Source organism: Prionailurus viverrinus, chromosome B2 (assembly GCF_022837055.1).
Source record: "Prionailurus viverrinus isolate Anna chromosome B2, UM_Priviv_1.0, whole genome shotgun sequence".
NCBI lineage: Eukaryota > Metazoa > Chordata > Mammalia > Carnivora > Felidae > Prionailurus > Prionailurus viverrinus.
The window spans coordinates 110,945,701-110,968,687 of NC_062565.1; the positions used below are offsets into that span (position 1 = coordinate 110,945,701).

Genomic DNA, 22,987 nt, shown 5'->3' on the forward strand with positions numbered 1-22,987 from the left:
ACCATATGGCCAATGATGACAAGATTAGCCCTTTGGTGTGCTGGTAGGCAACAATACTGAGCAAAGCCTAGGTACATTGGCTATGAGTTTTGCTTTGGGAGAGCAGTTGAGCACCAATGTTCCTTCCTCCCCTACCTTTTTTTTTTTTTTCACCAGCCCCTGGGCCACAGGCCATGATGGATGTGCACCTCGATACTCCTGAGGGTCAGGAGAACGCAAGCAACAATGGCAAGGGAAGCAGCGGCACAGGAAACCAGCAAGGTCACTACCCTTGCATGAACAACTACAAGTAGGATGCCATGCTAAATTCCCTGAAGGGTGGTGATCTCCTTTCTTTCCACAAACCTCACAAAAGACTATCTCTGGGCCTGTCCAAGAGGTGCATAATTATAATGTCTATATAGCTTCCCCAAGGAGCCAGGGATAGTCACCAGGCCAGATGTGGTAACATAGGCTGATCCTTGGTGAGCAGAGATCACCTGCCAAACAGACTAAACCTGACACCACCAGGTTATGCCAGTGTATAGTCAAATAACAACACTTTTTATATTGGGGGCAAGAGAATTTTAGGTGGAGAGTGAGGGCAATGGGCTGACAAAGACAATAGAATACCACACAGGACATAGCCCAAGCCTACCAGCAATTAGCTGTTCCATCTCAGGCAGACTTACCAAATCACAGAATCTGTTAAGTTAGCCAAGAGTAATTAATTAAGGCTGACCAGGAGTCCTCAGTTATGGTGGAGCATATCGTGCAGTTTGTGACACCAATGGTTTTTATTTAAAGCCTCTTATTCACCCCTTTGGTAAGAGAGAGATTCCTGCCCTGGGGATATGCGGATGGTTAAACACACAGTATTTGGCATTGAGCAGATGAGATCAACAACAAACTATTACTCGCATATATTTATAGCCCAAGGAGAAGGATATTGTAGGCCCTGCAGGGCCTCATAGGGATTATACGCAGGAACAGAGTGAACAACCAAGAGCTATAGGAGGCAGACTTGTAGTAACAAGAGTGTGTGGTGCCTTCTGGTTCTCATAAGAAGAATGGTTGGTTTGTTTGAATAATTCCACATGCTGGCAAAACTGCTATCTAGGGAGAGCTAGGGACTGTGCCTGGTCCCTTTGATAAGGAGGAGTGTTCGGCTAGGGTACCTTATCCATGAAAGCAGAGTGAAGAGAGAAACTTATGCTTAGTCCATTTGAACTCTCCTGATTTTACCAGATGTCAGGGCAGCATTTAATATTGAGCCTTAATTGTAGGCCTTACACCACATGGAGAAATGAATTGTGTGTATGACTGTGACTCAGTTGGAAATTTACCCCAGAGAGAATAAATTCTAACGTGGAAGTGAATGATTATACTTGGAATCACAAGACTATTTTCTTCCGTGAAGGAAATATGGGGATCTGTGAGCTAAAATAAGTTCTATTAAAGAATAATGTATTTACATTATTGTACATCTTTTTTTTTGACTGAGTGAAATGCATATCTTGCTGATATATGGATAAGAAATTATTGAGGGGCACCTGGATGGCTCAGTGGGTAGAGCTTCCAACTTTGATTTTGGGATTGTGAGTTTGAGCCTCATGTTAGAGTAAAGAGTATGTTAAAAAATAAAATAAAATAAAATAAAATAAAATAAAATAAAATAAAATAAAACTCCTTTGTCTCCACCACTATACCATGAAACAAGACAGTGAACATTATTTTTTTTTTAAAAGAAAGAAATTATTAAAACTTAACTAGAACTTCCTTTTATGGAAAAATGGAAGACTTAATGTCCTCTAGAAAGCCCTAGTAAACAATACTCTAAAATGTAGGATATACTTTCAAAACTTTTTTTAAATGAATGTTCATGTTGGCAAATAAAAATATTTCATAAGCCCAGAACAATGAGAAATCACAAATCTAGAAGCATGTGAGTGGTGTACTTACTTCCTTGAGTTCCCCAGTAATTCACATCTTTTGTTTGAAAAAGCCATATTCTGGGGACAAGGAAAGAAACTTACGGACCACACGAGTTGGAAAATCAAATTGGGTCCCCAGCATAAGGCTTAGGCTGCCGAAGAGTGTGACATACTCAGTCCAAGGGTAATGTGGCAAAACCCTAACCTTCAAAGGAAGACAGCAAGGACATTCGCCAGTCTTGTCCTGATTGGGTTGGGTGGAAAAGGAGGGGGGTGGAATTCTCCTGATCATTTATTACCAAAAGTGGAACCTCACACAGGTTTGCAACTTTGTGGTCTGAAAAATTCCATGCTGAGAATTTAAAGCTAACCAATTTGATAGTGCTCCCAGACCCCACTAGAGGCAAATTCAGAGCCTATATAAAGGCTCAGGTAATTTCAAGGAAAAGGTTTTAAAAAACAAAGGTTCACACTAAAAATAATAAAACATGCAAGGAAATAGAGTGTCTTTCTTATGTGTCTAATTGGAATTCCCAAGGAACTAATAAAGGATAAAAAGTAATATTCAAAGAAACAATACCTGAAAATTTCCCCAAATTGATGAAAGTCTCAGATTCAGGAATCATAACAAATCTTAAGAAGGAAAAACAAAAAGGTACCTAGTCATCTTGTGATCACATTTCAGAACACCAAAGAGATAAATCCTCAAAATAAGCCAGAAAAAAACATACTCCACAAACCACAACAAATGACAATTATACCAACAGTATATTAGTCAGTGTTCTCTAGAAAAACAGAACCAATAGGATATATATTTATTTATTATAAAGAATTGGTTCATGCTACTGTGGAGAATGAGAAATTCCAAGATCTGTAGTCAGTAAGCTGGAGACCCAGGTGAGACAATGGTAGGTTCCATTCCAAGTTTGAGGGTCTGAGAAGCAGGAGAGCTGATGGTGTAAGTTTCGGTCTCAGTCTGAGTCTGAGTCTGAGTCTGAAGGCAGGGGAGAGACTAATGCCCCAGCTGTGCGACAGTCAGGCAGAGAGAGCAAATTCTTCCTTACTCAGTCTTTCATTATACTCAGGCATTCAGTGGACAGGACAATGACCATCCACATTGGGGAAGGCAATCTTCTTTATTCAGTCTATTGATCCAAATATTAATTCCAGAAACACCCTCACAGACACCCTGAATATTGTTTAAACAAATACCTGGCATCCTGTGGCTCAGCCAAGACAACACATAAAATTATATATTCCACAAACTTCTTAACAGCAAAAAAAGAATAAGGAGGAGAGTATTGTAAAGTGATTGTAGAGGTAACTTCAACCTAGAATAGCGTATCTTGCAAGAATGAGGGTAAAACAGATATTTTCAAATATACAAAAACCACTGGTTCCCCCAAAGGAATTTCTAAAAGCTGTACTTTAGGGAAAAGGGGGACTTATCTCAGTTGCAAAGTGCAAAAAAGAGTGTTGTGGGAATATGATGGTATTATGGATATGAAGAAGAATGCAGTTCTTAAATGCTTGCTGAAATATTTGATGTGAAGTTATGTCATCAGAAACGTGCTTTCAAATGGTTGAACAAAAACTGTATGTTTAGACAGAGAAAGAGAGAATAAATATAGCAAACTGTTAACAATTTTTGACATCAGTGGAGGTTATACACTGTTCTTTTAACTTACCTGTATGACAATATTTAAATACAAAATTCAAAGGAAGATACTATAAATTAAAGCCATTTATTTAATAATCCTAGAATTTTGTCACAAATTATTATAAGCCCCATCTGTTTTCTCCATGATCAACAATCTTCCCATCTAGTTTTCTGGTGTTTCCTCTCTGTGAATCCTCCAAGATCACCAGCAGTGGTTCAGTGACCACATTACCAGTTATGCCCTATTCACAAATCAAGAGCCCATATGTATATGTGTCTATTTATTCTGTTATTCTGTCTATCCTTGAAGAATACCACACTATCTTAATAACTAATACTTTGTAATGAATCTTTATATCTGGTAGTGTAAACCCTTAAACTTTATAATGAGTTTTCATTGTAAGTCCTTCTACCTTTTCCCTTTCTTTTTAAGTAAGAAGCTATGCTTGGTCTGGTACATTTACATATAATTTTTTTAATGAACTTATCACTCTTATTATGGTGGATTTGTTTATATAAGTTCCATTTTTTGTAAGTTCCATTTTTAATAGCCTTCTAAAAATCTTCCTTCACATCAGCCTCTATTTGCAGACTATGCCTCTTATGCACACTTTTATTATGTTACTTAGAAATGTTCATGGTTTTCTGGTGCTCAGAGGAAGAAACACAATATCCTTTTTTAAATTATTGTTTTAAAAATATTTTTTTTTCAGACAGAGAAAGTGCAAGTGGGGGAGAAGGACAGAGGGAGAGGGAGAGAGAATCCCAAGCATGCTCAACACCCAGCACAGAACCTAGAACCCAATGTAGGGCTCAATCCCACAACTGTGAGATCATTCCTGAGCCCAAATCAAGAGTCAGGTGCTTACCCCACTGAGCCACCCAGGCACCCAACACCATCTCCTTTTTTCTTTTTTTCCTTTTTTTTAATGTTTATTTTTGACAGAGAGAAAGAGAGACAGAGAGAGAGAGACACAGAGAGAGAGAGAGAGCTGGGGAAAAGCAGAGAGAGAGGGAGAGAGATGGATCTGAAGTGGGCTCTGTGCTGAGAGTGGAGAGCCCAATGTAGGGCTCCAACTCATAAACTGTGAGATCATGACCTGAGCTGAAGTTGGATGCTTAACCAACTGAGCCACCCAGATACCCCAACACCATCTCCTTTTATTTTTATTTTTATTTTTATTTTTATTTTTGTTTTTATTTTTTTGGGTGAGGCAGTGTCTTTTTTTTTTTGTAATCTAACTTTATTTTTTATTTTTTAGAATTTACATCCAAATTAGTTAGTATATAGTGAAACAATGATTTCAGTAGATTCCTTAATGCCCCTTACCCATTTAGCCCATCCCCCCTCCCACAACCCCTCCAGCAACCCTCAGTTTGTTCTCCATATTTATGAGTCTCTTTTGTTTTGTCCCCCTCCTTGTTTTTATATTATTTTTGTTTCCCTTCCCTTATGTTCATCTGTTTTGCCTCTTAAAGTCCTCATATGAGTGAAGTCATATGATTTTTTTCTTTCTCTGACTAACTTCACTAGCATAATACCCTCCAGTTTCATCCACATAGTTGCAAATGGCAAGATTTCATTCTTTTTGATTACTGAGTAATACTCCATTGTGTGTGTGTGTGTGTGTGTGTGTGTGTGTGTGTGTGTGTGTGTGTATACCACATTTTCTTTATCCATTCATCCATCGATGGACATTTGGGCTCTTTCCATACTTTGGCTATTGTTGATAGTGCTGCTATAAACATGGGGGTGCATGTGTCCCTTCGAAACAGCACACCTATATCCCTTGAATAAACCAAGTAGTGTAATTGCTGGGTCGTAGTGTAGTTCTATTTCTAGTTTTTTGAGAAACCTCCATACTGTTTTCCAGAGTGGCTGCACCAGCTTGCATTCCCACCAACAATGCAAAAAAGATCCTCTTTCTCTTCATCCTTGCCAACATCTGTTGTTGCCAGAGTTGTTACTGTTAGCCATTCTGACAGGTGTAAGGTGGTATCTCATTGTGGTTTTGATTTGTATTTCCCTGATGATGAGTGATGTTGAGCATTTTTTCATGTGTCGGTTGGCCATCTGGATGTCTTCTTTGGAGAAGTGTCTAGTCATGTCTTTTGCCCGTTTCTTCACTGGATTATTTGTTTTTTGGGTGTTGAGTTTGATCAGTTCTTTATAGATTTTGGATACTAACCCTTTATCTGATATGTCATTTGCAAATATCTTCTCCCATTCTGTCGGTTGCCTTTTAGTTTTGCTGATCGTTTCCTTCTCTGTGCAGAAGCTTTTTATTTTGATGAGGTCCCAGTAGTTCATTTTTGCTTTTGTTTCCCTTGCCTTTGGAGATGTATTCAGCAAGAAATTGCTGTGGGCAAGATCAAAGAGGTTTTTGCCTGCTTTCTCCTCAAGGATTTTGATGGCTTCCTGTCTTACATTGAGGTCTTTGATCCACTTTGAGTTTATTTTTGTGTATGGTGTAAGAAAGTGGTCCAGGTTCATTCTTCTGCATGTCCCTGTCCAGTTTTCCCAGCACCACTTGCTGAAGAGATTGTCTTTATTCCACTGGATATTCTTTCTTTGTCAAAGATTAGTTGCCCATACATTTGTGGGTCCATTTCTGGGTTCTCTATTCTGTTCCATTGATCTGAGTGTCTGTTCTTGTGCCAGTGCCATACGGTCTTGATGGTTACAGCTTTGTAATACATCTTGAAATCCGGGATTGTGATGCTTCCTGCTTTGGTTTTCTTTTTCAAGATTCCTTTGGCTATTCGGGGTCTTTTCTGGTTCCATACAAATTATTTGTTCTAGCTTTGTGAAGAATGCTGGTGTTACTTTGATAGGGATCTCTTTGAATATGTAGATTGCTTTGGGTAGTATCAACATTTTAACAATATTTGTTCTTCCTATCCAGAAGCATAGAATCTTTTTCCATTTCTTTGTGTCTTCTTCAGTTTCTTTCATAAGCTTCTATAGTTTTCAGCGTATAGATTTTTCACCTCTTTGGTTAGATTTATTCCTAGGTATTTGATGGTTTTTGGTGCAACTGTAAATGGGATCGATTCCTTGATTTCTCTTTCTGTCCCTTCATTGTTGGTGTATAGGAATGCAACCAATTTCTGTGTGTTGATTTTATATCCTGCAACTTTGATGAATTCATGAATCAGTTCTAGCAGTTTTTTGGTGGAATCTTTTGGGTTTTCCATATAGAGTATCATGTCATCTGCGAAGAGTGAAAGTTTGACCTTCTCCTGGCCGATTTGGATGCCTTTTATTTTTTTGTGTTGTCTGATTGCAGAGGCTAAGACTTCCAATACTATGTTGAATAACAGTGGCAAACATACCTGTCTTGTTCCTGACCTTAGGGGGAAAGCTGTCAGTTTTTCCCCATTGAGGACGATATCAGCGTTGAGTCACTAGTATATGGCTTTTATCATCTTGAGGTATGATCCTTCTATCCCTACTTTCTTGAGGGTTTTTATCAAGAAAGGATGCTGTATCTTGTCAAATGCTTTCTCTGCATCTATTGAGAGGATCATATGGTTCTTGTCCCTTCTTTTATTGATGTGATGAATCACATTGATTGTTTTGCGGATATTGAACCAGCCCTGCATCCCAGGTATAAATCCCACTTGGTCATGGTGAATACTTTTTTTAATGTATTGTTGGAGCCAGTTGGCTAATATCTTGTTGAGGATTTTTGCATCCATGTTCATCAGGGAAATTGGTCTATAGTTCTCCTTTTTAGTGGGGTCTCTGTCTGGTTTTGGAATCAAGGTAATGCTGGCTCATAGAAAGAGTTTGGAAGTTTGCCTTCCATTTCTATTTTTTGGAACAGCTTCAAGAAAGTAGGTGTTAACTCTTCCTTAAATGTTTGGTAGAATTCCCCTGGAAAGCCATCTGGCCCTGGGCTCTTGTTTTTTGGCAGATTTTTGATTACTAATTCGATTTCCTTACTGGTTATGGGTCTGTTCAAATATTCTATTTCTTCCTGTTTCAGTTTTGGTAGTGTATATGTTTCTAGGAATTTGTCCATTTTTTCCAGATTGCCCATTTTATTGGCATATAATTGCTCATAATATTCTCTTGTCATTGTTTTTATTTCTGCTGTGTTTGCTGTAATTTCTCCTCTTTCATTCTTGATTTTATTTATTTGGGTCCTTTCCTTTTTCTTCTTGATCAAACTGGCTAGTGGTTTATCAAGTTTGTTGATTCTTTCAAGGAACCAGCTTCTGGTTTCATTGATCTGTTCTACTGTTTTTTTGGTTTCTACAGCATTAATTTCTGCCCTGATCTTTATTATTTCCTGTCTTCTGATGTTTTTGGGTTTATTTGCTGTTCTTTTTCCAGCTCCTTAAGGTGTAAGGTTAGGTTGTGTCTCTGAGATCTTTCTTCCTTTTTTAGGAAGGCCTGGATTGCTATATACTTTCCTCTTATGACCACCTTTGCTGCGTCCCAGAGGTTTTGGGTTGTGGTGCTATCATTTTCATTGACTTCCATATACTTTTTAATTTCTTCTTTAACTTCTTGGTTAGCCCATTCATTCTTTAGTAGGATGTTCTTCAGTCTCAAGTATTTGTAACCTTTCCAAATTTTTTCTTGTGGTTGATTTCGAGTTTCATAGCCTTGTGGTCTGAATATATGCATGGTATGATCTTGATCTTTTTGAACTTACTTAGGGCTGTTTTGTGTCCGAGTATATGGTCTATTCTGGAGAACGTTCCATGTGCAGTGGAGAAGAATGTATATTGTGCTGCTTTAGGATGAAATGTTCTGAATATATCTGTTAAGTCCATCTGGTCCAATGTGTCATTCAAAGCCAATGTTTCCTTGTTGATTTTTTGATTAGATGATCTGTCCATTGTTGTGAGTGGGGTGTTGAAGTCTCCTACTATTATGGTATTACTATTAATGAGTTTCTTTATGTTTGTGATTAATTGATTTATATATTTGGGTGCTCTCACATTTGGTACATAAATGTTTACAATTGTTACCATCTCCCTTTAATCTGCCTTTTAACGGCATTCATTCCCTTTGCAATTTTGGTTCTAGTGATGACTATGTTCTAACTTATTTTTCCAACTCTATATGGCTTAACATTCCATGAAAGCCAGATGTTTCCTTTCCTTTAATTGGATGTTGCCTTTGACACTCCATGATTTAGCTTAAGATATTTCCCTGGCTTGGTAAGCCTTTTCATGTCTTTTTTATCTGTATGAATCCCTCCCAAATATTAGGGCCCAATGTGTTCTACAGCTTCTGTGAAGTTTTTCTTAATTACCCCCAAGTTCAATAACCATTTCCCATATACATACATATATATATATATATATATATATATATATATATATATATTTTTTTTTTTTTTTAGGTTTATAATGAGAGAGACAGAGACAGTGTGATTAGGCGCGGGGCAAAGAGAGAGGGAGAGGGAGAGAATCCCAAGCAGTTTCCATGCTGTCAGCAAAGGGCCCGATGCAGGGGGTTGATCCCACAAACCATGAGATCATGAACCTGAGCTGAAACCAAGAGTTGGATGCTTAACCAACTGAGCCACCCAGGCGCTCCTCCCTTTTATATTTCTATAACATTTTGCATTTATATTATGTATTTGAATATATCATATATTGGCTTCTGTTTTTACATTCTCTTTAATGTGCATGTATTTCATCTGTACAATTAGGTTATACAATCTTTCAGAGTAAAGACCACATATTATGTTTTTTTGTGTGCATCCCCACTCTGTTAATCACAGTGTTTCATCTTATTTGACACCATTTCTCTGGAATCTCACACTGAATGAAGGATATAGTAGATGCTTAGTAACAATTGGTTTAACGAAGACTAAGTCTCTGTTCAACAAATATTTGGTGAGGTGTAACCGAAGGAGCAACGTTTGAGGTGTCAGGTGAAATGGGTTCTGTCTCACCTCTGCCACTCGCTAGCTCCGTTGCTTTAGCCAGACCATTTCATTTTATGGCCCTCTGTGTTCTCACCTTTGAAATGAAGATAGTAATGACTATCCCATCATACAGAATCACATGCACTGAATCTCACTCAAGTGATTTAAAACTGTGTGTTCACAACATGTTTATGCCTTTTTGCACATAATGAAAATCTTCATTGTAGAAAATTTAGAAAACAAAGTTCAAAGAAGAAAAGAGAAATCATGTATAATAACACCACTCAGAAAAAAAAAACTACTGTTAAAACTTTGGGTATTTCTCTTATGTTTTTCTGTATATATATTTTGAAAATTAATATATATACTAGTTTTGAATTGTTTATTATGTCTGTTGAATATATTCCAGATATTATTTTATGAAGATTCATCTTTTCTATTGAGTTTATATAATATTAAAGAGTAACAGAATTAATATTATTTTATAATAATTATATAATATATAATTATATGAATATAATATATATTTTATAAAAATTTATATATATATAAAATTTATATATATAATTTATATAAATATATATAAATTTATAAGTTTATAAATATAAATATATAAATATAATAATATATTTAATATAATATTAAATAGTAACAGAATTTATTATTTTTACAAAAGAGTTTTATAAAAGTTAAATGCATCCATATAAATAATTTTACTTCTATTAACTTAATTGTAGACAAACATCAGTATACATAATTTGATGAACAAAAATATTTCAACGGTATGACTTTTCTTTCTGAAGTTATTTCTATTTGATTGGGAATTTTTATTTTTTTGCCTGTATGACCCAAAAATCCTCAAAACAACTTAAAAATTTTTTGCTACTGTGATTTTGACTGAATTTTGTGCTTGATGAAACACTAAAATGATTTCTTCTGCAAAGAAAAATAAAGTACTGAAGAGAACTTAGAAAACAAACCAGAGCTTGAAAAGGCTGAATTATTTCTCCTTTTTTCTCAGCTAGGGAAAAAAAAAAGAAAATTAAATCTATTCAAAAAGGAAGAGACATCCTCCCAAAATTTTTATACATTGATGCAATACAAAAAACAGACATCACTGGAACTTTTAAAGTTATGTGAGTTTAAAAAAGCATCTTGCTTATAAATCAACTTCATCCAATTTAGTTAAGAAAAGGTTTGTGGGGGCATCTGGGTGGCTCAGTTGGTTAAGCATCTGACTTGGGTTCAGGTCATGATCTTGTGGTTTGTGAGTCTAAGCCCTGCGTCGGGCTCTGTTCTGACAGCTCAGAGCCTGGAGCCTGCTTCGGATTCTGTGTCTCCCTCTCTCTCTCTCTCTCTCTGCACCTCCCCCACTCATGCTCTCTCTTTCTCTGTCTCTCTCTCAAAAATAAATAAGCATTAAAAAATAAAAAAAATTAAAAATTTAAAAAAAGGAAAGGTTTGTGAATGGTTTCAGTCCTTAGTTATGTTCTTTACTTTTGGCATTGTGTTTGGGCTTTTGGCTATGCCTATTTTACATGGTTGGTATAAGCCCTGAAATGTTAGCTTTCTAGGAAATTTTTTTTTCCAACTTTCATTAAAAATTTAGAATTATGTTGGCCTGAAAACAATTATATTTTAAAAGATAAAATGATTTATAAGAGATATAATAAAATGATATCAAATAAATACAATTCAGCTTTAAAATATAGGTATATAAGACATTTATGTGCATCTGTCTATGTGAGCACTGAGAAAATACTGGAAGAATATGCACCAGAATTATAATAGTGCTGTCATTGGATAATGGGATAAAAGGCAATTTGTTTTTTCTTCTTCCAGAAGAATTGTCACTTTTTTTCCGACAATGAGCATGTGTTACTTTCATATGCAAAAAGAAAAAAATTCATTTTGAAAAAGAGAAGTGGAAAGATAATTGTTTCATTCAGTAAACAAACTCTATTAGAGTACCTACTGAGTGAGTGCCAGGCATGACTAGTGCTATGGATACATCAGTGAAACAGCCTACAAAAACTTATGCCTTTGTAGAGCTTATATTCTAGTAGAGGGAGATAGACAGTAAATAGTAGTGCAATCCTACTAAGTTATAATATGTGTCAAAGCTACTCAGTGCTAAGGTACAGTAGAACAGATTAAGGAAGGAAGGTCAAGAGCTACAGGAAGAAGACATTGTTTTAAGTGGGGTGGTGAGCTTTACTGAGCAAGCAGAGTTCTCTCAGGTGTTTTGTGACCCTTCTAATTCCTCACCATATTATGCCATTATGTTAATACTCAGATTAAGAATTGTTTTTCAGGTATCCTGAAGAAAGTGACAATTTCAATCCCATTTTAACTTAATGAAACACTTAAACGTGTTTTGTTGCTGAAAGTATATGAAACTTTTTCCCTTAGGGAGAAACCATGATGAAGGGTGTAAGGAAGATTCAGTCTTCTGTCACAGGTGGCTACCTAAGAGAGGTAGCCAACTTTGAGATGTTTGTGTGGGGGGATTTGGAAGCCAGACTGTAAACTTTTTATGCTCTTTTTTTCCCTAAACACCAAGTTTCTGGAAATATCTTTGGGTTAATTTTTTTCTTGTCTTTATAACTCACAATGTCAGAGGCTGTCTCTAGAGCCAAATCAAAAGCAGACTTTAACAGGATAATCAGTGTTTATTATGATAATCTATTATAGTGCCTATAAATTAATGTGACTTATTTCTAAACAAATTTCATTTGTGTAGTTGTTAACCAAGCACATTTATATCAATTAATTTGTTGGGTTCCAAACTAGTAAAATAGGTAATTTTAATTCTACTTTTGATAAATGTGGAAACTTAATTAATAGAGAAGTTAAATGTCTTGTGGGAAGTCGCAAGTTTATTAGATGGCAATGCAGGATTCAACTACATGCTCACATTTAGGTGACCAAACTTTCCATTGCTCTGTTTGGACTGCTGAACAAATATAAGGACTAATTTAAGAGCAGTCATCCCAAGGGCTTGCTAAGGTAGTTCAGTAATTCTAACATTGCTCAAAGCTCTGCTTTCAAATCTTCACTTGAAACAGAATTCTTCCAAATATATGCTAATCTAAATTACTTAAGGAGGCTTAGAAAAAAATCCAAAATTGGGGTGCCTGGATAGCTCAGTTGGTTAAGCGTCAGACTTCAGCTCAGGTAATGATCTCATTGTGAGTTCGAGCCCCGCATCAGGCTCTGTACTGACAGTTCAGAGCCTGGAGCCTGCTTCGGATTCTGTGTCTCCCTCGCTCTCTGCCTCTCCCCTGCTCACACTCTTACCTTTCTCTCGTTCAAACATAAATAAACATTAAAAAAACAACAACCTGAAGTCATGGTAGTACAAAGAAATAGGTGATCAATTGGGATAGCTTTTAATTAAAAACAGTTCACTATAAAATATAATGTTATATTTTAAACATAGTATTATTCTACCACTATATTAAATATGAGTATAAAATGGATTACACTGATGGAGTCATAAAAATATTTTCAGAGGTGGAATACATATGTAGCTTCCTAAAGTAATGGCTTTGATGGATATGGTACACATTTACATATATAAATTTTTGTAAGTTGGTAAAAATAGTTCTTTTGTATCACTGCATTTTTCCTTTTTAAGACAAGCGTATATAAGTTATAAAAGTTTTCTGAAATAAAAGTATGCAGTTTAAAGTGTCCATTCTTAAGCTATTGCTTTAGATTAGTTCTACATTGGAAGAATAATTATGGAACTATTTTTGTCATAGATGTATCACTCTCAATAATAATCATAGGCAAAGAAAATAAATCCAGAGGATAAAGGGTTTTATTTCCCCCCTTATTGAGAATGAAAATGGTAAAAGAGAATTAGTTGAACACTTTAAAAATACAGGATCTTGTCTATTTAAAGTGTTAGAGGGGCGTCGGTTAAGCATCTGACTCTTGATTTTGGCTCAGGTCATGATCTTATGGTTTGTGGGATCGAGCCCCGCATCTGGCTCTGCACGGACAGTGTGGAACCTGCTTGGGATTCTCTCTCTCCCTCTCTTTCTGCCCCTCCCTCATTCACACTCGTTCTCTGTCAAAATAAAAAGAACATTTTAAAGTGTTAGAGGATTGCATATTTGCACAAGGGAAAGCTGATTAATTGTGTGTAACTGACTTTAGGTTGGGCAGTCGGTTCACAGTTTAAGGTTTATGAATCCTCTGAGAGAGCCAGTGTCTGAAAACTATAACTATTTAGATGCCATGGGTGAGGGTGATTCCATAAGAGTTTTTACATTAACTCCTGCTCTGCATATGACAATTGATGTTACCCACACCTGCAAGGCATTGTATTTACCACTAGTCTACGTCCTGCCCACAAAGCTACTTTATTGTTAATATAATATAATTCATTTTAATATTTGATTAAATGAATTTTCAGGCTTTATTAAGAATATTAGTAGTTAAAAGAACCTTCACTGGCTGTGTTTGCCTGCCCATAATTTATAGGTATCAGCTATGAATTAAATATTTATTGAATTTAATAGGCAACTGTGTGCCAGTCCACATACTAGGCAGAAGGATACAAAGACATTTCTACTGTGACCATGTTGGTCAGATTAACTTCCCTTTTTCTCCTTCCTACTGATGTCGTCAAAAGTCACTTGGCAGTTTAAAACCACTGTCTCATTAAAAAAGGAACTGACTTCTTAGGACTTGCGTTTAAAACCCCCCTGCACAGACAGGTTGTGTTCACTCTGAGATGGGACTGGTGCAAGCAAACCATATAATCCTCAAAATTATTTCATTTTCTTGGTAGTGCAAATTCAGCTTGAAGAATCTTTGTGCCTTTATTGAAATCCAGGAAGACTTTGTGTCCAAAAATAGTTGGAAAAAGGCAAAGATGAGAAGTGGATGATCTGAGAGCAGTCTCTCATTAGAATTTTCTAGCCCTTTCTCTGGGACCCCACTCGGTGCATTCTTACCCCATCTTCTCTTTTGGAACTAACCACTACCTCCTCTGTGCATTTGGGGGAGCTGCCTGGCACTGAGCCTTTCCAGGTCTCCAGCTGAAGCAGGGGAAGTCATTACTGTGGCAAATCCCAGTTACTAGCACAGTGCTTTGAACAGAGTCAGTGTTAAATAAGTACTTTTGAATAGAATCCAAATACTTTCTTAAGTAGGCTCTGCCACCTTAATGAAGTAAGAACACACTGGTATTTGAGTCCCTCAGTTGGAAGGGAAAATGTGAAAAGTAAATGAGAATGGAGGAATACAGGCAGGGTTTCAGGTAAAGTGGGGGAAAAAATGAAAATGGTTCCTTGTAATTCAAGCTAAGTGCTCTCAATTCTAATCTCTCAGAAAGATAGAAATAAAAAGGTGAGAAGCAAAAAGTCAAAACTATGTAAGATGTAAAATAGGAGGGATGCTGTGCTACACGTTATAACCATTTAGAATTACATTCACCTAAAGGAGAACTGAAAATATCACTGCGTGTCCTGGATACCACCTCTCAGGCATAACATACACACACGCATGCACGCACGCAAGCACCCACCCACGCACGCGCCCATGCACACGCAACCCAAGATAATGTACTAATAATTAGGGACGTCTGTTTCAAAGAAACAGAACAGTACTGTCTGAACTTAGAAGAGACTTTGACACAAACTGGCTGTGTTAATGTTAATGTTGTTAATGTTAATGATGTTAATGCATCACTTCAGTGTCTGGGTCCGCATCACTTAAGTTTACAGGTCCTTTGGGGGAGCTGCAAGGGTAGGAGTAGGCCTATGGCAAACTAACTCCATAGAGTCTTTAATGGAGGGTGTGTTTGGGGTAAGTTTTTTCTGGAGTAGAATGACCAGTTAAATGTGACCCTTGCACTCAAGGGTGTTGCGTGGTTATTGCAGTTATTTTTTTTTTTATCTTTATCCACATCAGTTCATATTATTGTCCTAAATGACCCTATCTTAGTTTAACGATGTAATTGTGCCAGACAGGTATTCAGATTTGTTCATTACTTTACCTAGGAGATTATAGAAAAATCAATATGGCTTTATATTTAGAATTTTATAGGTCTAAGTTGTCAAAAATTATGCATGGTAAAAATAGCTTTCATGCATCTACCAATATATGTTGAAGGGTCTGTTTATATCATTATCAGGCAAGAATCTAAGCATGAGAAACAATATGTGTCAATAGACAAGAGGTAGAATTTCCTCTGGCTTAGACTTGAGGCACAGAAACTCCAAAAATGGAGAAATTAAAAAAACAAAAAAGAAAAATCTCTAAGTTAAAAACATAATTTTTATACAGGTATACATTTCATGTAAGCTCTATTTACCCTAAAATTGTCTTGATACTTAGGTAAATAGATGTGCTAGGATTCCCATTTTTCGAGGTGTATAGTTTTGCTTTATTTCCAAAGAGTAGGATTTGAGGTCAAGAAAGGTACTGAAAAGATCAGAATATGTTTGACCTCACCATTCTGGGGGTTCCTCTTTGTAGTGTGGGGGCCTAGCACAGGGCCAGACACTTAATAATTTAGTGGAAGCGGTTTTTGTTGGTCCACATTGAGATGCAATTGTTACAGTTCTCTCACCTCATTTGGAAGAAGTGTTTATGTTCCAAAATAAAATCTTGCAAAATAATAGCTGTAGGCAGAGAACTGAAGAAACCTAGCATAAGGTATTAAGATACTGAAAGCTGGAGAGAGCCAGATGAGGAATTTGCTAATCAACTGAGAACAGTGTATGTCTCTCTTTATTTCATCCTCTCTTTTGACCAGGAAAAACAGTGACTTTCCAAAGTACATGTTCTTCCTTGTTACTTTAAGTGTTTTTTGAGATACCCTGACTCATACTCCCAGAGAACTCATTTCTCCCAGAGAACTCATTTAGTGTGTGAGAAGTTTATTTCAAGTCTTACATACAGAATGAGTAGTAGTTTCACTGTGGTAGATGAAGTGAGTGATATGGATCCAGAGATTAGAAAAAAGGTAATGACCTTGCAGTCTTGGCTTCAAGTAAGGAAGCTTAAGGAAAAGAATGAGTGTGAGCTAAGAGGGTAGATCATCTCAGTTGGGAGAGAAAGAAGTTGCAAAAACTTTTGTTTTCTTTTCTTTAAATGTTTATTTATTTATTTTTGAGAGAGAGCGGGAGAGAGAGCACAAGTGAGGGAGGGACAGAAAGAGAGGGGGACAGAGGATCAGAAGCAGGCTCCATACTGACAGCAGCAAGCCTGATGCAGGGTTCGAACTCATGAACTGTGAGATCATGACCTGAGCTGAAGTCAGATGCTCAACCGACTGAACTACCCAGGTGCTCCTGTTTATAGAAACTTAAAAAAAAAAGTGTTTTTACATTTATTTATTTTTAGAGAAATGGACAGAGAGAAAGCAGAGGAGGGGAGAGAAGGAAAGAGAGAATCCCAAGCAGGCTCTGCACTATCAGAGCAGAGCCCAACATGGGGCTCACACCCATGAACTGTGAGATCATGACTTAAGCCAAAACCAAGAGTCAGACACTTAATTGACTGAGCCACCCAGGTGTTCCAAACTTTTGTTTATTATTACGCTTGTAACATACATTCTGTTCTTAGCAGGCTCTTCTAAGCCCATTGGGAGCTGGCTAGTGATTTTGTATATACATTAAATTTTGTATATGCTTCATTTAACTTGGACATCTTTGTTCTCTTCAGTTGTGCTGGTGTTGAATTTTCAATATTGTGGAGACTGCAGAGATGTTGCATGTGTGTGTATCGATGACTGTTTAATGGTCTTTTGGTCAGGCATCCTGAAAATTGTGTATTTTCAACAGAGATGCATGCTGGGGGCATGCAAGGACTTCTGGGAAATCTTCAAATGTCCAAATGGGTTCAGCTCTGTAAGCACTCACAGCTGACAAAGCAGCACTCTTCCAGATTCCTCTACTAATTCTGTAGAAGAAAAAGTGGAAGAGTTGTTGCCTTAGTTAGCAAACATACACGTAATTAGCTTTTTAAGCCTGGAAATTTTTTAAAAATTATTTTTAATGTTTATTTTTGAGAGAGAGAGAGACAAAGCACAAGTGGGGGAGGGGCAAAGAGAATGCAAAGCATAAGCCCAGAAATTTAAAAGAACTTGGAAGTTAATCTCTCTTCCGTGTTTATTAGCAGTGTTTCCTCATCTTTCTATAGGTTATATATTTTTTAAACATCACAAAGCATTTGAAGAGACCAGTTGTCTCTACTTTATATATAATGTTGACAAAGAAAGCATTAACTGAAAATTAAAACAGACATTTATGTGGGCAGTTAGAATTGCAGTTTGGGAGCCACAGATTGAGATAGAAACCCAAATTGTGTTCCAAGGAAGACAAAGAGTGGGGCAAGGTTATATAAAGGTGGAAGGTTAGGAATGTAGTTTTCATTTAGATCCTCTGCAAAACAGGAATTGAAATTAGGTTAACTGGGATTGGTTGTGTATGCAAATGCATGGTTGAAGCTTGTTAAACCCAACTGGCTCCTTTAGAAGTGAAGACCACAGAAGATCCAATTGTCACGGTGAGGGGGGAAGTTCAGTCTAGGCTGAGGGCTTGTGGATAGCTTAAAAGTTCAAAAAGTTCATAGTTTCTCTGCTGAGGATGTGCATAAATTCCTCCTCCCTTATGGCTTACTGGCTGTATTTAAAAAAATTTTTTTTTAAAATTTATTTGAGAGAGAGGGAGAGAGAGAAAGATGATGCAAGTGGAGGAGGGGCAGAGAGAGAAGGAAAGAGAGAGAGGATCCAAGCAGGCTCCACATGGAGCCTGACTTGGGGCTCAAACTCACTAATCATGAGATCATGAACTGAGCCAAAATCAAGAGTTGGATGGTCAAGTGACTGAGCCACCCAGCACCCCATCCTGGCCCTACTTTAAAGGAAACTTTCTTAGCCAAGCTTGCTTGCTTGCTCCATTTTGAAATCTTTTACTATATATATATAATCATCCCTCTAAAAGAAAAATCAGGCATATCTAATCAATGTTGCAGAGGACAAAAACAACAGACAGGTAAGATGGCTGTTTGGTACAGGAAGAGGCTTACACTTCAAGATACACTATTTTTGGTTAAATTATCAAAATATCACTTTTAGCACCTTTCTGTGCTAGAATATCTGTATATTTATAATTTTTCCAGGTGAATGTATTTCATTTATTTTAAATCACAACAATAATCTATGCTCATTGTAGAAGTTTATATATGTAAGGAAGTACCAAAAAATGATTAATATTCTCCTTGTTCTCTCTTACACTCCCCACTAGCATTTTTTATTCTTTTTATGAAATTGAGATCATATTATATTCATTACTTTTCCCCCCCACACTGTAAATATTACTTTTGAATTTTGCTCTATTTTACAGTGTCATGGATGCATCTCCATAGGTGGATCTAACTGGATTTAGCACATTCTTTCTAATCACTGTATAACGTTCCATAATATTATATACATAGTTTGTTCAGCCATTCTTCCCTTAGGGAATTTCAGGTTATTTCCAATGCTGCAGGCAATGTCTTTGCTAGAGAATTAAAAGAGCCCAGTTGAGAATCACACTGTGGATTCAAATGTTCCTTCCAGCCAGCAGTCTCTAAGTCACCGACACCTTCTGTCAGGAAGATGAGATGACTCTTCACTGTAGAAAGCTACGTCTCCCTGCAGTCCTGTGGGTCCAGGCTGGGTGAACTGTCTGTTTTGTGCTGGAGCATGACATCCTGGCCACTCAGCATCAGCGTCGGTGGCCGGCTCTGAAAGGAGGATGGTAGTAGGAAGAGGGAGAGCTGGGAAATGACCAAGTAAAGCTCCGGGGTAAAGCAGCCTATTGTTGTCTGGCTTTCCTACACATCCAGTTCTGGTTTTTACCTTAAAATGGTAGTTAACGAGTAAAATCTTGACAGACTTTTAGATAGTTTTTTGATCTTGTTTTCTAACACTAACCGACAAAAAAGGACTAATTTAGAAAGCCTGTGTCTGAAATAATAATATAAAGGCAAAAGCAAAATAGCAGCCAAAAGCAAGGAAACCTTGAAATAAACCCAGAGCCTAGAATTTCTTCATTTGATGGAAGTTCACCTTTTAGAAATTCTTTTTCAATATACAAATTCTAATTCAATAGGTCTTTAACATAGACTGTCTTACTAAAGAAGTTCACTCACTTCATTTAACATAAAATATATCATATTTAAGTATTTTAAATAGCATATCTTAATATTTTTATATGTGTTGTTATCTTTAACTTTAAGATTTTGGACTGTCAGGCCAGTAACGATCAAGGTGTTCAGAGCTGCTCTTCCAAACTTAGCATAGCTAACTTGTTTGTGTGACACAGGACGATGCTCCACAGAAATACACCATTGATCGTGGCCATGGCTTTTGATGTGCTGTTAATTGGCTGAAGACAGAGTGGAAGCTGGCAAATGGGGTCTTTTTCCAAACTTGGTGTGAGACACTTCTCACAAGCTCTAGAGAAGAGATCTGTAATTGACATTCATGTAACATGGAGGGGTGGGGCGTGGGGGTCTCACAAGATAACCATTCAAAGCCAGAAAGGAACACCTATGAAAAGATGAGGAATCTGTCCCTCTCCGTCCCTCCCTTCCTCTCTCTCTCTCTCACACACACATATGTAAGTATGTGTGTATGTATATATATGTGTATTTATATATATGATATTTTCCCTATTTAAAAAGTAATCAAGGGCAGAATCAAAAGTAGCTATTGTATGACTGTCTGCATGTCACAGAGATTTGGAAAGATAATTTTGTGGTGATCCATGTCATCTTGCCTTCAGAGTGAACTGAAACTGGATTTGCATTCTTGGGTGCTACATGAGCAGCTTTGTGACTTTAAATAAATCACATCCACGGTTTTCACATCCACGTAGTGAGTGAGGGTTATTCCTTACTATGTCAAAGGATTATTGGGAGACTTAAAATGAGACAATAGATATGAAAATGTTTATGTTGTATTGCATACATTCTGGTTTCCCTCTTAGGAAGTTCAAGAGGTCTTCCAGTAGGAAGATGTTTCTTTGTAGGATTAAAAGGATACATAGAAGGGCAGTGGAGTGAATAAAACTTTGTGAGATGTGAACAATGGTGCCAATAACCAGACATAATTTTAGAATTATCAAGAGTTTCTATATCCTTTATCTCATTAGTTCTTAACAAAAATCCTGTGTATCAGTTAGGCTAATTTTTTTTATATCCATTATGCAGAGGAGGAACCATGACTCTGAAATTAAATGTATTAGCCAATATCACCTGCAAGCCTATAATGGAGTGAAGTTCTTTTTGACTAATAGTTCAGTGCTTTTTATATTAATCTATGTTGTCTGTCCATGCCAGACAGTTGGCAAATACTAAACAGAAGTCTAATTGATTCAAAGGATGATTATCTCCATCCCTTGGTTGATACTCAGCACATTCTGTGGTATGCATGTATACCAATGCATCAAAGAGGAGAAAGAGGGTACAAAGTCCCTTTGAGAGTGCAAGTCCCCTAAAAACAGGAAAGTATGTTATTCCTTTGTGTTCTCAGTGCCCAACTGAGAGCCTAGTACTTAATAGGTTCTCAATAAATGCTTGCTGCTGCTTCTGTTGCTTTTGAGATACTATTCAGTGTTGACTTCTTAGGAAAGATTCATTAGAAAACATCATATGAAAGAGGGTTAGTTTTAGAATAAACAGAATCTGCTACCTCCTTCCCTCCCTGTACAGTAAATGATTTCCTAAGAATTCTTTCATAGGTACAATTATTAGAAAGATAAAGGATGCTTAGGAAAGCATGAGTAATTACCATTTCCACTTAAATGCAAGAAAGGTAATACAGGTTCTACTCTCCTAAACATGAACATGAGGCTGTTGAAAATTAGGTCTTTGACTAGAACAGGCAGAAATACACAGCTGTCACTAGGGGAAAAATGCCTTTGAGATAAAGTGGAACTTCTCATATCTAAAGAGTAGGAGCATAGTGTGTTTTGTTTGATCCATACAAATTATAGTAATTTAGTTTCAGCCTGAACAAGCCCCACAAACAAAAACTGGCAGGCAGGGTCTCTATAGGAGTGGCCAAGCAAGTCAGTTTTCATTTCCTTCCAAGCCCTAGTTTGGCTGATCCATCCACAGAAAAACAGAACAAAAGCCAGAGATTACTGCACCCTAAAGCATCCAAGTGGCTTATTCGGCTCAGGGTGTATTTATAGCAACCTGGCTCACACTGAGAACTTCCTTCTCTATTCAGCGAATGTGCTAATGTGCAAATGGAAGCTTCAGGACCATAACAGTAGACGTAGATGCAGGGTGTGATCAATGAGTAGATTCTCAAGCCTGTTGTGATTTTGATCTAGCCATGCCTTTCAACCACCACTGTGAACATTTACCTCAAAATAGGCTCATCCTCTTCTTCATGTGCACATTCTATTTGTAGATGTTGCTATGAGGACAGATTCATCGAAAATGACTGATGTGGAGCCCGTGGTCAACAATTTTGCATCTTCAGCAAGGACAGGCCGCCGGAATGCGGTGCCAGACATCCAGGGCTCAGCGGGGACAGGTGGAATCTCGGAGTTGCCCCTCAGACTGGAGGCCCTCTCCATGGAGGAAGGTAACACACAAATTCTCTTCAAAACAGTAGCACTCTCTTCTTAGTCCTTTCCTCTGGAACAGTCTCTCTTTTAACTAGTCATAAGTGCTCTTTTTTTCTGTGCCTTTTTTCACAAGTGCCTACTAAAATCTCTCAGTGTTTGTTTAAGGCTAAGTACATTTTTTAGGCTTTCTGAAAGTGGACAGTTTTACCTTTTTGTCTCCATGTGTATGTGGAAGCTGAACATTTATTTATTCATTGAACATGTATAGCCATGCACAGTGCTAGTAATTGGGAATCAGAGGTGAACAAATATAATCCCCTCAACAGACTTACAACATTTATCTAGAAATACTCAGAAATGAAATAGTTTTCTTTCTGTCATCCATTGGCAAACCACTTTGGCAGGTTCTATTTCACTGTAGTATTCTCAAGTCCTTCTGTTTCTCACATCTAAGAAGAAGTTTATTATCAGTTAAAGATGAAATCTTTAAGGTGAGTATTTGTATAAAAGGTGATTGTTCTTCAGTGGAAAAAGTTGAATTAAGGAAAAAAGGGAGCTGTCAAACTAATGAAGGGAAATCTCGGGTCTTTTACCCCATTCTTACATACATCTCATACAGCTTCCAGAGCTTAGTCTTCTGGAAATAAATATAATGATACTCTCAGTAAAGTTTTAAAGGAGTCTTTTTATTTAAAAATATTTGTAGAGGTTAAAGAAAAAAGTGTTACCAAAATACCTGTGCTTTGTGCCCCATGTTAGATGTCAAGGTAGACTTTAGTATGTGTACAGAAATTTATGCTTGCTGGCAATGAGGCAAGAGAAAGCTAGAAGTTTGTGCATATCTACACTATTCATGCAAGTCCCAGAAGAGGGCTCTTGGTCCTTTGCTTCAGGAGATTATTTGCTACCTGGTAGAGTTACAAATGTTCC

General features: G+C 37.1%; 1 protein-coding gene across 12 annotated transcripts in view; it reads left to right on the plus strand.

Annotated features, from left to right (window-relative positions):
* The window catches only part of PKIB (cAMP-dependent protein kinase inhibitor beta), a 179,912-nt gene that overhangs the window by 151,987 nt on the left and 4,938 nt on the right, over positions 1-22,987 (plus strand). For 6 of the 12 annotated variants that reach the window (XM_047857738.1, XM_047857735.1, XM_047857732.1 and 3 more), the window contains one exon: positions 21,898-22,074. In XM_047857738.1, coding sequence (XP_047713694.1) covers positions 21,906-22,074 — 169 coding nt within the window. In that variant the 5' untranslated portion in view covers positions 21,898-21,905. Of the gene's footprint in view, positions 1-156; positions 262-301; positions 380-21,716; positions 21,771-21,897; positions 22,075-22,987 lie in introns of those variants that run through there. The other 6 variants (XM_047857725.1, XM_047857729.1, XM_047857727.1 and 3 more) reach the window with 3 other exon arrangements.